At 39.2% G+C, this 14,078-nt stretch overlaps 2 protein-coding genes across 5 annotated transcripts in view; both read right to left on the bottom strand.

Moving 5' to 3' along the window:
• Window positions 1-14,078, bottom strand: part of CUL5 (cullin 5) — a 129,172-nt gene that overhangs the window by 96,395 nt on the left and 18,699 nt on the right. The window lies entirely within an intron of this gene.
• LOC101333665 (mitofusin-1-like) lies at window positions 3,199-9,321 on the bottom strand. Its single transcript, XM_019941965.3, is given in 3 exon segments — window positions 3,199-5,259; window positions 5,261-6,295; window positions 6,502-9,321. Coding segments are annotated over 3 exon segments (2,211 nt in total). The 5' UTR covers window positions 6,720-9,321; the 3' UTR covers window positions 3,199-4,301.

The raw sequence follows: 14,078 nt of genomic DNA on the forward strand, positions 1-14,078 counted from the left end.
AGTGGGGAGTGATAAGCAAGAAACTGGGCAAACTAACCCTTTTATAATTCAATCACAGTCCTATTGTATCCATCAGCTAAATGTCTCTCCAATTTGGACATTTCCATCCATCACCACTACCACAGTCAAAATTACCATCATCTCTTACCTAATTTACTATAACACAAACTAGCATGTATTGACTGCTTACGATGTACCAAGCACTTCACACATATTGACCCATGCAGTGGTTTAGGTTTCCCAAAAAAGAGATGGGATCAGACATGCAAGAGAGATTGATTGAGGGTAATGCCTGTGAGGGACAATGGGAAGTGAGCTACAAGAAGCTGGGCAAAACATAAGCTCACAATGCTGGTCTGATCCCTGTAGGGAAGAGTAGGAAGGATGAAGGTTGGGTAGCAAGAGTCTTAGACTACACAGCAGTTCTAAGAAAGTTTGGTAAAGCTATTTAAGAGTTTTAGAGCAAAAGTCACCCATCAAAGGAGTTCCATACCTCCCCAAAATAGGATTACCTTAGTATCCCTGCCTACTCATACCCACTGCAGGTACATGTCAGAAGGGCTCAAACGTGACTTGAGTCTCATAAGGCAAGAGGGAATGGTGTTGAGTTGGGTACCCAGGAAAGAGTCAAACTTGTGATCAATACATCTTCTCCAGCTCCCTTTCCTCAACCTCCAGGTGCTCCTATATGTTGTTACATCATGGAAGAATATCTTCAATACATTCTTATTTGAAACACAATACTTCTCACCACCACACAATAGAACATGTCAAGTCTCCTGGTCAATTTTCATACACATTTTGAGGAAGGTACTGTAATATACTTGAGGACTGTATGATGATAATACCCTTAAAGACCTCTATGTTCCTCTCCCTAATCCTACTCTCTCATCCATCCCCAGAAGTAACTAAGCCTGAAACTGTCATTTTATTTTCAAGTTTTACAACATACTATGAGGGTTTCTGAACGTTATAGAAATTATATCAAATAATTTTTTCAAATAATTTTTTTACTCAACACGTTTCTACTATTTACTCATATAGTTGGATGTACTTCTCGTTGATGCACTTTATCTTTTTTTTTTTAAGATTTATTTATTTATTTATTTTTGGCTGTGTAGGCTCTTCGTTGCTGCGCACGGGCTTTCTCTAGTTGCGGTGAGTGGGGGCTACTCTTTGTTGCAGTGCGCGGGTTTCTCATTGCAGTGGCTTCTCTTTGTTGCTGAGCACGGGGTCTAGGTGCGTGGGCTTCAGTAGTTGTGGTTCACGGGCTCTAGAGCACAGGCTCAGTAGTTATGGCACACGGTCTCAGTTGCTCCGCGGCATGTGGGATCTTCCCGGACCAGGGCTCGAACCTGTGTCCCTTGCATTGGCAAGCGGATTCTTAACCACTGCGCCACCAGGGAAGCCCATAACTAAGTGTTTTTAAAAAGAGACATGCTGTTAAGGGAAATTCTTTTTATTTATTTTTAATATTTATTTATGTATTTATTTATTTGGCTGCACCAGGTCTTAGTTGCAGCACACTGGATCGTCATTGCCATGTGCAGGATCTTCGATGTGGCATGTGGGATCTAGTTCCCTGACCAGGGTTCAAACCCAGGCCCCCTGAATTGGGAGCATGGAATCTTAACCACTGGACCACCAGGGAAGTCCCAGGGAATTCTTTTTATTTTATTTATTTATTTTTAAAATATTTTGTTTATTTGTTTATTTATTTATTTTGGCTGCGTTGGGTCTTCGTTGCTGCACACAGGCTTCTTGTTGCAGTGGCTTCTCCTGTTGTGGAGCACAGGCTCTAGGCGCACAGCTTCAGTAGTTGTGGCACACAGGCTCTAGAGTGCATGCTCAGTAGTTGTGGCACACAGGCTCAGTTGCTCCACAGCACGTGGGATCTTCCCGGAACAGGGCTCAAATCCGTGTACCCTGCATTGGCAGGCAGATTCTTAACAACTGCGCCAGCAGGGAAGTCCCCCAGGGAATTCTTTTTAAATACTTAACTATATTAGAAAAATCAAGTGGTTGGGGAGTGGGAGAATGATGAAGTAAAAACTTTTTAAAGGTTTCAAGAAGACAGACAGAAGGGATGAGAGAAGAGGAGGTAAGAAATATTCCAAAGTATTTCAACTTCCTCAAGTTAAACAGGGAGTAAAAGAGAAATAGTGTGACCCTGGTGCAAAAAATAGGTATTCTGGGGACTTCTCTGCTGGTCCAGTGGTAAAGAATCTGCCTTCCAGCGCAGGAGACGCAGGTTCAATCCCTGGTCGGGAAACTTAGATCCCACAAGCCGTATGGCACAGCCAAAAAAAATACAATTAATGGCTATGATTTATTAGGTAGAGATTCTTGCAACTCACAAAAATATAATTTTTTCCTAAGAGCACATGCATACATACAAAATTTTAAGAAGATAATTTTATAGGCTATTTCTCTGATTATAATCCATAAATAATTAAAAATTTCACTATCTAGAAATTTAAGCTCCTAGATAATGCATGGATTAAAGGAAAACAAAAAGAAAAATCACTAACAATCAAGAAAGAAATAAAGGGGCTTCCCTAGTGGCGCAGTGGTTAAGAATCCTCCTGCCAATGCAGGGGACACGGGTTCAAGCCCTGATCCGGGAAGATCCCACATGCCATGGAGTAACTAAGCCCGTGTACCACAACTACTGAGCCTGTGCTCTAAAGCGTAAGAGCCAGAACTACTGAGCCCGCGTGATACAACTACTGAAGCCCGCGCACCCTAGAGCCCATGTGCCACAACTACGGAAGCCTGCACACTCTGGGGCCCACGTGCTGCAACTACTGAGCCTGCATGCCTAGAGCTATGCTCCACAACAAGAGAAGCCACTGTAACAAGAGACATCACGCCAATGAGAAGCCCATGCACCACAACGAAGAGTAGCCCATGCTCGCCACAACTAGAGATAACCCATGCACAGCAACAAAGACCCAACGCAGCCAAAAACTAAAGTAAAATTTTTTAAAAATAGAATCTGTAAGAAAGAAATAAAAAGGAAAACCCTGAATACCACAGAAACTATGGTGACAATAAAAGCAATATTAAGGAAAAAATGTGTAGCTTGAAAGCTTTCATTGTAAAGAAAAATATTAAAAAGAATTTTAAAATTAAGAATTCAATAAAAGAACTAAGAAATCAAAGGACAAAATAAATCGAAGAAACCAGGAAGAAAACACTAATAAGGAAGCAAATTATAAACATAATAATAAACAAAAATGGAATAAATATTACTCTTTCCAAATAACAAATTTTTACCTTTTTTCTTTTCTCTATTCACAATTATTTTGTATTTCATTAATTTTGTCTTTTGTCTTTCCTCCTTTTAATTTCTTCAGGTTTACTTAGACCATGCACTTTTAGCTTTTTTTGTCTAATATACGCATCAAAGGCTATGAACTCCTTAGCATTTAAGCACTGCACAGTTGGATCCAATACGTTTTGATGTATCATATCAAAGTAATTTTTATAGCTTGATTATGTGAAAAGACCTATAAAGTGGATCAACTCCTTAATATGGATATTAAAGAAAATATGTAGGATTAGGGATTTAAAAAATGAGATATGACCACATATAAAATATAAGCATACTACTTACAATTCTATGGCAACAAATTTCTAAACCTAGAGGAAATTAAAATGAAGTGTGCAGATACTTTGTCTTATTCATTTTATTTTTATTTCTTTTACTGTTTTACATCAGTTTTAAAGGGAATAAGAGAGTAAAAACAGTATTATTAGTGGTTTACACGTCTGCCAGGATGGCAAAAGTGATTGTACCCTGCATAAATAATACACTCAAGAACATTTCCACACTCCTTTGTGGTTAGAGCAATGCAGTTTATAAAACAAAAATGTGACTATTCCCGTTGAAGTAGGCATCAAAAATTCGTTTTGAGAAAGAAGATGAAAGGAGCATTCTCTAACTACTGGATGCCAGGAAGCAGAGTTTTTCAGAATCAAAAACAAAGAGAGCCCTAATTAAGAGAAAGGCCCCACCCCTCAGGGGTCACAGAGTTGGTTCTTTTGCTTTAAACTAATTCATCATTTTCACGTATCAAAGGATTTTTCTTTATCCAAAATTAAAACTAAAAGAGACATCACAACACTTTTCAGAAATGCAAACATCCTGAGATAGATCAATACCAGGATCTACTCAAGGATTTGCTATTTAGGTATAGTTAGTAGAATTCATATTTAAAGTCACTTCATAAAAATAACTGTCCCAATCTTCCAAGTTCCATTTTCTCCTATCATGATCACCAAAGCAATCTCTATTGTTAAGATTCTTCTTCATTGCCTGAATGTAGAAACTGCTTAGTAAAATTCTCCTGCTTGTTTTCAAGTTGAACAGCTTTATTTCTTAAGCACTTCGAATTGTTTTATATTTTCTCCAATTGATCTATTTCTTTGGAAAATCTAGCAATTTCCTCTTCTAGATGTCTTTGTGTAGTATCAACTTGTTGGCACAGGCAAGCAAAAGTGGTCGCCATTTCCTGTTGTACTTGATGGCTGCAGTTGGCACTTGTGAAGCTAACAATCATTTGCAGTTTTTCAGTTTCGTAATTCAGAAATTGCTGTTTAAAGGCTCTCTCCTTGGCACGGGTGGTCCAAGTCAGCCTTTCATAAAGATACAAAGCTCCATACATACTTAATGAAACAGATATGAGTTTCCAGCCTACAGTTTTCCAAATCACTCCTCCAACAACAATGATGCCCATAGAAGTTCTAGACGTAAGAGAAGCTAATGCTGTTATTAAGGTAACCATGAGTTCTTCCTGTGACGCTGGATTGGTAGGAGCAGTGGGAGTAGAAGCTAAAGATCTGGGAAGCTGAAAGATAGGCTCTGATAATCCTAGAAGCACCCGCTGAGCATTTGTAGGGCCCAAGAAACAATGGATAAGGGAAGACCAGCCCAAGGAAAAATGAAATACAATACCCTCTTGAAAATCTGAACATAACTTGTGGCAATTTAGGTCATAACTGAGATCAAATTTCTTGCAAGGAATCAGTGTATGTAGTTTGTTCTGCATACCAGCTGGAAGTAATGGCTTCAGATTTCCAATAATTTCTTGCTGGGATTGAAGCATTGAAGCATTGACTTCATTGGTGCACTGATCAGCCAAATTTCTTCCCATTCCATCTTCTATGTGCTTATTTAACTCATTTTTATATACTTTCAATACACTTGGAGTAGGATGAAACTCAGAACAAAATTCATCAACAAAAACAGAGTCAACAAATTTCATCTGTCATTGTACATGAAACCTTATTTGCAACCTCCTCTGAAACCTCCCTGATTATTTTCTTAACATCCAATGTTAAAAGGTTCATCTGGTTTCGGAGAAAGTCCAGTCTACCAATTTGGTCTTCCCTCTCTTCTACTGAATAAACCCTTTTCTCTGCTGCTGCCACGTTTATTGAATCCATTATGTTTTTCACAGTTTCTAGTATCTGTTTAGCTCTGATAGTGTGCTGTTCAAACTTTGTTTTCACTGCTGACTGCAAGATACACTCCTCAAAGATTTGTTCAAAATTCTGAAACTCCTCTAATTTTGCCTGAAATCCTTCTGCAAGTGCCCCACCACCTTCTGGCATCCCCTGGGCTTTGTGCTTTCTAGCACTAAGAACTTGCTCTGCAGAAACAAAAAAGTTACGATTCCATGATTCTAAAGGATCCACAACTTTGAGCTCCTCCACCAAGAAATGTAGGCATCTTTCCATGAGCTGTCTGCATACATCTTCCATATATTCTGGCTCTGATGCAGAGGCATCCCAACGATTATTCAGAATAAAAATATTAGGCTTGGAAAGTCGTTCATTTACCTTGTGAAAAAACTGTTTTTAAGTGTTCATTAGAGTTGATTTGGAGTTTACAACCAAAACGAAGACATCAGCATCTAAGCAAAACTTACCAATCCAGCTATCCAGCTCTGTAGTGACATCTGTACCTGGACTATCCACTAAAACCAGGTCATCTCTCAAGAGGGCACATTTTGCCTTTGGCCAAAACACATGTACAAGACAGCCAGCTTTCAAGTCTTTGTTCATATGAAGGGCATGGGCCAGCTGATTAACTGTCTTCACATTCTTTTTTTCATGTGACCCTTCTGTCATGAGACAGGCTTTATCTCCATCCGTCTCTTCAACACTCAGGAAGCAACTGGTTGTATGTCCAATTCCACTAGGGAGGACTTTATCCCACAACATGGCAATGATAACAGAGCTCTTCCCACTGCTTGTCCTGCCAAAAAATGCCACTTTCGGGGCTTCCCTAGTGGCACAGTGGTTGAGAGTCCGCCTGCCGATGCAGGGGACACGGGTTCGTGCCCCGGTCCGGGAGGATCCCACATGCCGTGGAGCGGCTGGGCCCGTGGGCCATGGCCGCTGACTTTGCGCATCCAGAGCCTGTGCTCCGCAACGGAAGAGGCCACAACAGTGAGAAGGCCCGCATACCGCAAAAAAAAAAAAAAATGCCACTTTCATGTCTCCTCACCAATGATGGAAAGCTTATTTTTATACCTCTGTATTTCTATCAGATCATCCTCAGTAGCTACTCGGTCAAGTTCTGAATTCTTGTACGTTGCTTCAACAAAATGTGATCCTTCTGTAACAAACTCCAGTAACTGGTCAAAGACTGCTGTAATTGCCTTCTTAGCCAGCACGAAGTGCTTCAGTGGAGAAGCAGTTTCTGCCATTATGCCTGTCCCGGCTCCGACTTGTCACCCAGCAACTGCAACTCAGCCACAGCCCTCAAGCTGCCTCATTCTCCCAAGAGAGGCTGGGAGACTGGGCTCTTATTCCCAATTTAAATGGAATGCTTCCAACATACTATTACTGGGATATTGCTGCTAGATTACTTACAGGTGATCTTTCTCAGTTTAAAGAATATTTTCATTTTTCTGTTTTATTTTGGAAAGATTATCTCTGTTTTTTCTTCATCTACTGAGATGATCGATTTCAGATAAGATTTTGTCTTGTTCTATTTGTTTTCTGAGTTCAATTTTCATTTCATTATTTCCTCCACTTTTGCTGATTTCTCTCCTTAGCTTTTGAATTTTCCATTCAAGTTTGTTTTATAACCCCACATGGTTGTGTGAGGATACTGAACTCAGTTCGGAGTGCTGTATTTGTTTTCTACTTCATAGTTGGTTTCTGTGGGACAATTTTTATAAGCTAAAATGTTTCAATTTGTACTTTTTTATGGTTTTGGATAGATGGTGTCTGCTTTTTTCTATTCATATTCATTTCATGGTCAGGATTCCCAGTTCAAGAGTACCTCCTTCAGTTTAGTTCAGTAAAGTTCAATTTCTTTAATGGTCAGTGTTGGTAATAGTGGAGGAAAGGGTATCTGTTTCATTTCTGCAGGATCCTTAAATCTTCTAAATACTTACTTGTCTGAAAACATGTTCATCTCGCCTTAAACATGATTGAAAACTTGACTAGGTACAGCATACTAAGTTCAAAATAATTTCCCTTTAAATATTTAAAGAAAACTGCGTCAGCCTCCTGCATTCAATTTGGCCAATGAAAAGAGTGTGGCCAGTCTGTTTCACTTGAAAGGTAATTTTCCCTCCAACAATTAGATTATTTTCTTTATCCTTGGAATTCTGAAATTAAGGACATGTGTAGGCATGGTTTTTAGCACTTTCAATATGAAGATCTGGAGGGTTGGGGGGAGAGATACAAGATTTCAGCCCTGGGAAATTTTCTTCTTATCCTTTGGGGCTATATTCTCTCCTCTACTTTCTGTCCTCTCCTTCTGGAACCCCTTTTAAGTATAAGTTAGCCCAATTCTAAAGCTGTCCTAAATATGTCTTCATTTTTATTTAATTTTCCATACTTTGCTCTACATTCAGGGAGGACTCTTTGGTTTTATTTTTTGTATTACTAATTCAATCTTTTTTTATTTAGCTCTTTTATTTCAAAGGTCCTTATTTTGACTATTTCATTTTCAAAGTAGTCTCTTTCATTTTATTCCTCTCTAATGATATAACTGGAATGCTTTTTGAGCTATCTTCTAAACCTTGCATCATCTATTTCCTCTGAAGGTACAGTCTCTAGGATGGCCCCTAATGATCCTCGTCTCCTGGATGGCATTCATACCCATGTATAGTTCCCTCCTACAGTGTACAAAGCATTTGTCTGTGTGATCAACAGCATACAGAAGAAATGAAGGTCTATATATAAGATAGATAACTAATAAGAACCTGCTGTATAGTACAGGGAACTCTACTCAATACTCTAAAATGGTCTATATGGGAAAAGAATCTTTAAAAAAAATCGATATATGTATAACTGGTTCACTTTGCTGTACACCTGAAACTAACACAACATTGTAAATAAACTATACTCCAATTAAAAAAAAAAGAAAAGAAATAATGGTTTGTAACTTCCAAAATTATGTTATAAAACACCATGACTTCTGTCTTGGGAACACTCTCTCTTGCTCTGGGGAAAGCAAGCTGCCACACAGTAAACAGCTTTATGGAGAGTTCTACACAGTGAGGAACTGAGTAGCTAGTGAAGAACTGAGGCCTGCCAACAATCACATGAGTAAGCTTTGAAGATCATTCACTCCTAGTTGAATATAGGCCTAGTTCTTTTGCCTAGAGCTTGACTGCAACTTCTTAAGAGATACTGAGCTAGAAAGACCCAATTAAGCTGCAACCAGATTCCAGACCTTCAGAAACTGTAAGATAATAAATGTTTGTTGTTTTAAGCTGGTAATCTTCAGGGTAATTTGTTGTGTGGCAATAGATAACTAGAAATACAACAAAGAAAGTACGGGACTACTGTAATCATTCAGGCAAGAGAGTGGGGGGGAAAGACAGATGGGATGGAAAGAAATTCAAGAGGTACTTAAAAGTCTATGAAATCTAGTAATCAAGCGGATATGAAGGAGTAAAAAAACAGGAGGTTGATGGTAGCTTCCAGATTTTTGGTTTGAGACTATAAATAACAGATTTTCATCACTCTAAATATGGAGTACTTATGGAACTTAAGTATGCAGGAAACAATAGGTCACATGGGTATGGAAGTTTGGAGAATAATCTGGATTGCTTAAATAGATGAGAACTCAGGTAAAAGAATATGAAAAAAACAGAACTCTGAAGGAAACCAACACTTAACGGGCACAAAAGGGATGGATCAGCTTAGATGACTGAGATGAGGTAGACAAGAGATAGGAGAAAAAACAGGAGAAAGTGGTATCCTAAAAACCAGCTTAAGAACAAGAAAAACATTAAAAAAATTATTTGTAGTAAAGATGAATTTTCTTAAAAATAAAGTCTCACAAGTTGAAAATAATTTATTTTTAAATTTTAGCCAATTTCACAAACCAGAGTCAAACCAAACAACACGTATCTAAAGCAGCAGTTCTCAACTGAGGGAGGTACTGCCTCAGGCATTTGGAAGTGAGAGCTTTTTTTCTTTCAGTAATGAGGGGTAGGGAGAGGAGTACACAGAAAGTATCCACTACTAGAGTTTATGAGGGTAAAGGCCAGAGGTGATAAACATGCCACAGTATGCAGAACAATCTCATAACCACCCATAACACCAACAGTACCCCTGCTAAAAAATAATGATACAGGTTATGAGAAAAGGGCAACAAATAGTAAATGTAGTTTAATACCATAACATTATTTTAGTACCTTAGATTTAGAAAGATATAACTAACCTAAAGGTTATTAATTAATATGGCTAAATAGGCTAAAGTTTGGAAAGATTTTAATTAATGTAGGTCTTATAATTTTGGTGTGGCATGATAAGACATAAGGAATCCTTTAACTTAAAAGGATTACATATTGAGCAGCCTTGGGTAACTCCAAGGAGATCAAGCATTTTGAAAAACGATGTGCTGAGGCCACTAACTGTAGCAAGTACTATTTCTGCTTAGAAGTATACTTTAAGCAGGAAACACCATCACACTATGCTCCTTTTTCCAGTCAGGAATGCACAGAGAATAAGCATTACTCTACATGATAAACCATATTATTAACACAAACTGGCAAAAACAAAACAAAAAAAACCACCACATTCAATACGTTGTTCATAAAATACATTTAATCAAATAATTTAAGAAATATATACATATACATGAATGCTATGAAATTTTTAAAAGGTCTCAGCTGCTTCTTATTGAATTCTAATTTCTCAAAAGGCAGAATCATGGATATAAGTTAATATTATGCAACAAGTTCTATGTTATTTAGGATTAGACTATTTTCTTCCGTGATAAAGAAAAAAAATGAGCACAGCAGCCTAATGTGTATAGATTATTCAGTCATACATCTTCAACTCATTGATATAGTATTTTACTAGTGCACACACACACACAGAAATTATACTAAGTCTGAAACTACTGTCCTTAGGAAGACATGGTTGCAAGGTTGGCCCTTGGCTGACATATAGGAACTTGGGTTTTGTGAGAGTTCTCACCATTTCCTGATAAGAATGGCTCACTGTGCCTCAACTGTTATGTAAAAAATCTGATTTATGTTCAACACTTGCTTTTTGTCTAGGATGTGGAATTTTGGTTCACGTCAGGCAGAAGCTGCCTTTGTGACCAGCTCTCTCAGTAAAAACCCTGGGTACTGAGTCTTTAAGAAGCTTCCCTGGGGACTTCCCTGGTGGTGCAGTGAATAAGACTCCACGCTCCCAAGGCAGGGGGCCCAGGTTCGATCCCTGATCAGGGAGCTAGATCCCACATGCATGCCGCAACTAAGAGTTGCATGCCAAAACTAAGGAGCCAGCGTGCCACAACCAAGGAGCCTGCCTGCCACAACTAAGGAGGCTGCAAGCTGCAACTAAAACTGGGTGTAACCAAATAAATAAATATTAACAACAACAAAAAAAGAAGCTTCCCTGGTAGACAGCATTTCACATGTGTTGTCCCAATTAGTTGTTGGAGGAATTAAGTGGATATGTTCCACTGGGAGAAGATGCTTGGAAACTTGTACCTGGTTTCCCCTGGACTTTACCACATGCACCTTTGTTGCATTTTGCTTTGTACCCTTCACTGTAATAAATGATAGTCATGAATACAACTATATGCTGAGTCCTATGAGTCTTCCTAACAATCACTGAACCTGGGGGTGGTCTTAAGACCACTGACATGGTTGGTGTCAGACGTGGGATTCATTAAACATGGTGAAAGCACTGTTTGAGAAAAGGAAGGATTAAGTGGTAGTATGATGAACCTCTGCTACTTGCATGGCTATGAAATCAACCGTGGTATGAATCAGCAGCTGAGTTGCTATCTGCTGTGAGAAAGGTAAAAGTTACCTATGAAATTTGAAAATGACAGATCTAACCCCAAGAGAGTTGGCTCATTATATCTTCTAGCTGCTTTGGCCATGCTGACCCAAGTGAGGAGAGAAAAAGCCCAGTACGGATGAAGACTTTGGTTTTTGTTCTTGCCTCCAAATAAGAGGAGAAAAGGCCCAAAAGTTCTCAAACATAAGCTTTCGGGTGGACCAAAAATGTTAAATGTTTCTGCTGGTCTCTCCTCCAAGCAGGAGGAATTAATAGTTACATTAGGTCGCAGGGCTGGAGAAAGTTTTAGATAACCAAGGGAGAAGAAACTATTCCAGGTGTTTCTTCAGCCTAACTACTGCTGCTTCAGCAACCTCTCCATGCCTCCCACATTCCGGTCAGGATCTCCCAGCAACTGTAATGTTAATATTGCAAATGCTAAATTTATTGCTAGGAGTTTGAATAAATCTGTAATAAGAAAAAAGAGGCAGGGAAAGTTTTAAAGATGGCTTTGTATTCTTTGGCTATTGTACCTGGATGTATGATAAATAAAGATATAAAATATTATATGCTTGTACTTTCATAAATGCTAGAGGGATCACATCAATCAGGAAAAGTTGCAAAATAGAAAGTTAGTGACAGACTTCCCTGGTGGCGCAGTGGTTAAGAATCCACCTGCCAATGCAGGGGACACGGGTTTCAGCCCTGATTCGGGAAGATTCCACATGCTGCAGAGCAACTAAGCCCATGCGCCACAACTACTGAGCCTGCGCTCTAGAGCCTGAGAGCCACAACTACTGAAGCCTGCACGCCTAGAGCCCAAGCTCCGCAACAAGAGAAGCCACTAAAAGGAGAAGCCCGCACACCACAATGAAGAGTAGCCCCCGCTCGCCTCAATGAAGACCCAACGCAGCCAAAAATAAAATGTAAATAAATAAATTTTTTTAAAAAAGTTACTGAGACACAATTTCCTTGCTTTTTACTGCTGGTGAAAGGATTAGAATTTGAACTGTTTGAGTATTGGAAACAGAATAAATAAATCTCCATAATGGATACTATTATTTCTACTTATTACCATCTCAGAGAAAAGGGAGACAACATGAAAACATAAGAAATTTCCAAATAGATATACACTTCTGGAGTTTTAAAAAGCAGTTTTTAGTTGCTACTGAGCTCTTGTGAAATCAGATGTCTGACCCTGAAAGGCTGATGATTTTCCAGCATGATGTGCATATTACTGAGTGGATTAATCTAAACTCTAAGACTGACAAAATAAAAGTGGATTAGAAAAGTCTTGTCACTTGGACTTAGAACACGACTGGTCTGCAGCATCTTGGCTTTGCCACTGCTCGAGAAAAGTCACTGGCTTTTTTGGAATCCTGAATTCACAAATCCTAATTGCTTGGATCTAACTCTAAGCTGAAACCTGATATTGTCTGACATTGGGCTATTTAAACCCCAACACAAGCTGTGCTGAACTAAAGCAGGCATATGCTCAGCGAACAGGACATTGACTTGTGGACTGTTGAAGATTTAAGACACCCTCTGTGAAGCCATAAACTGAAAACGTCATGGATTCTGGCTGGAAGATCTAAATCACTTGCAGATGCCCACAGAAAAGGACTCATTCGCTGACGGGGCCATCTGAAATCAAGCTGCTGATAGCCTCTGTATCAGATATACAGACCTAAAGTGCATTCCTAACTTGTGGTTACTGCTAAAAGCTGCAAGTTGGGAGAAAGCATACTCGCTCCTTACAGACTGGATTCATGATCCCCTCTCGGTGATATTTCACTGCTACGGACTTGTGTCCAGCTTTCCGGATTAGTTGCAGTTTTCAACAATGAATTAATAACCTGATTTTTTTTCCCTCACCTTCGCATCACCCTTCCTTGCACACACACCTTAGTAAGGCAACTTCATTATTAAACACAGCTATCTCCAGAAAGGAATTGATCTTTTCCAGGCTGCTCACTAGGTAAATGGTCAGGACAAAAGGGGTGGGTGGGGGTGTGATGTAAACTTATTATGAAAATTTTTGAAAATTTGGGATTTCATCCAGACCAATTCCTAAACATATGTCTTTCTAGTTAAGTTGTATAAAAACGTTTTTCTGTAAAAATGTTTTTGTTCCTCCTCCAGGTCTGGGTGATTGGGAAAAAAATGAAAAGCTTTCATTACTGAATGGGACACACTGATTTTATAAGGGAGAAAAAATAAAACTCAGCACCTGGTGAGGCACCAGGGAGAAGGACATGAATGATTTTTGTATTTCATAAGTATTCTTGAAAGCTTTCCCAGCTCCTGGTGTTGGCTTTCCATGCTGTTGTTAGTGCTTTGAATTCAAACTGAATGCTGAACTTCAATCACACCTAGCAGTACTCTGAGACGGCTGCAAGCAGCCCCAATTCCTACACCTTCCACAAAGAACACCTCTAAATGTCATCCACACTATGAAGCAAATGAAATGGTGTCGTGGATAAACAAACTGTTTGGAACTAATTGGCTTCAGGTAGTCCGTCTGAAAACAAGGCCTGAACTGAATTAAATGAACTAGACTGAGAACTCTAAAGTGAAAGGCCCCATGGGAGGACACAGTGAGGGCCCTGTTAACCCATACTATCTAATTTATGCCTTGCTTGGAGTACCCTAAAAAAGTGCAAACTCTTTGTTTCCAGGGGTACCATGTGGGTCCTCTGAAATTATACTTCTTTTTGTATGTACCCCATCATGACACTGCTTCAACCCTGGAAAATTTTCAGGTCGAATTCAACTGTATGGCCATAGTTGTGCTGTGCCTG

This window comes from Tursiops truncatus, chromosome 8 (assembly GCF_011762595.2).
Source record: "Tursiops truncatus isolate mTurTru1 chromosome 8, mTurTru1.mat.Y, whole genome shotgun sequence".
NCBI classification, from domain to species: Eukaryota; Metazoa; Chordata; class Mammalia; order Artiodactyla; family Delphinidae; genus Tursiops; species Tursiops truncatus.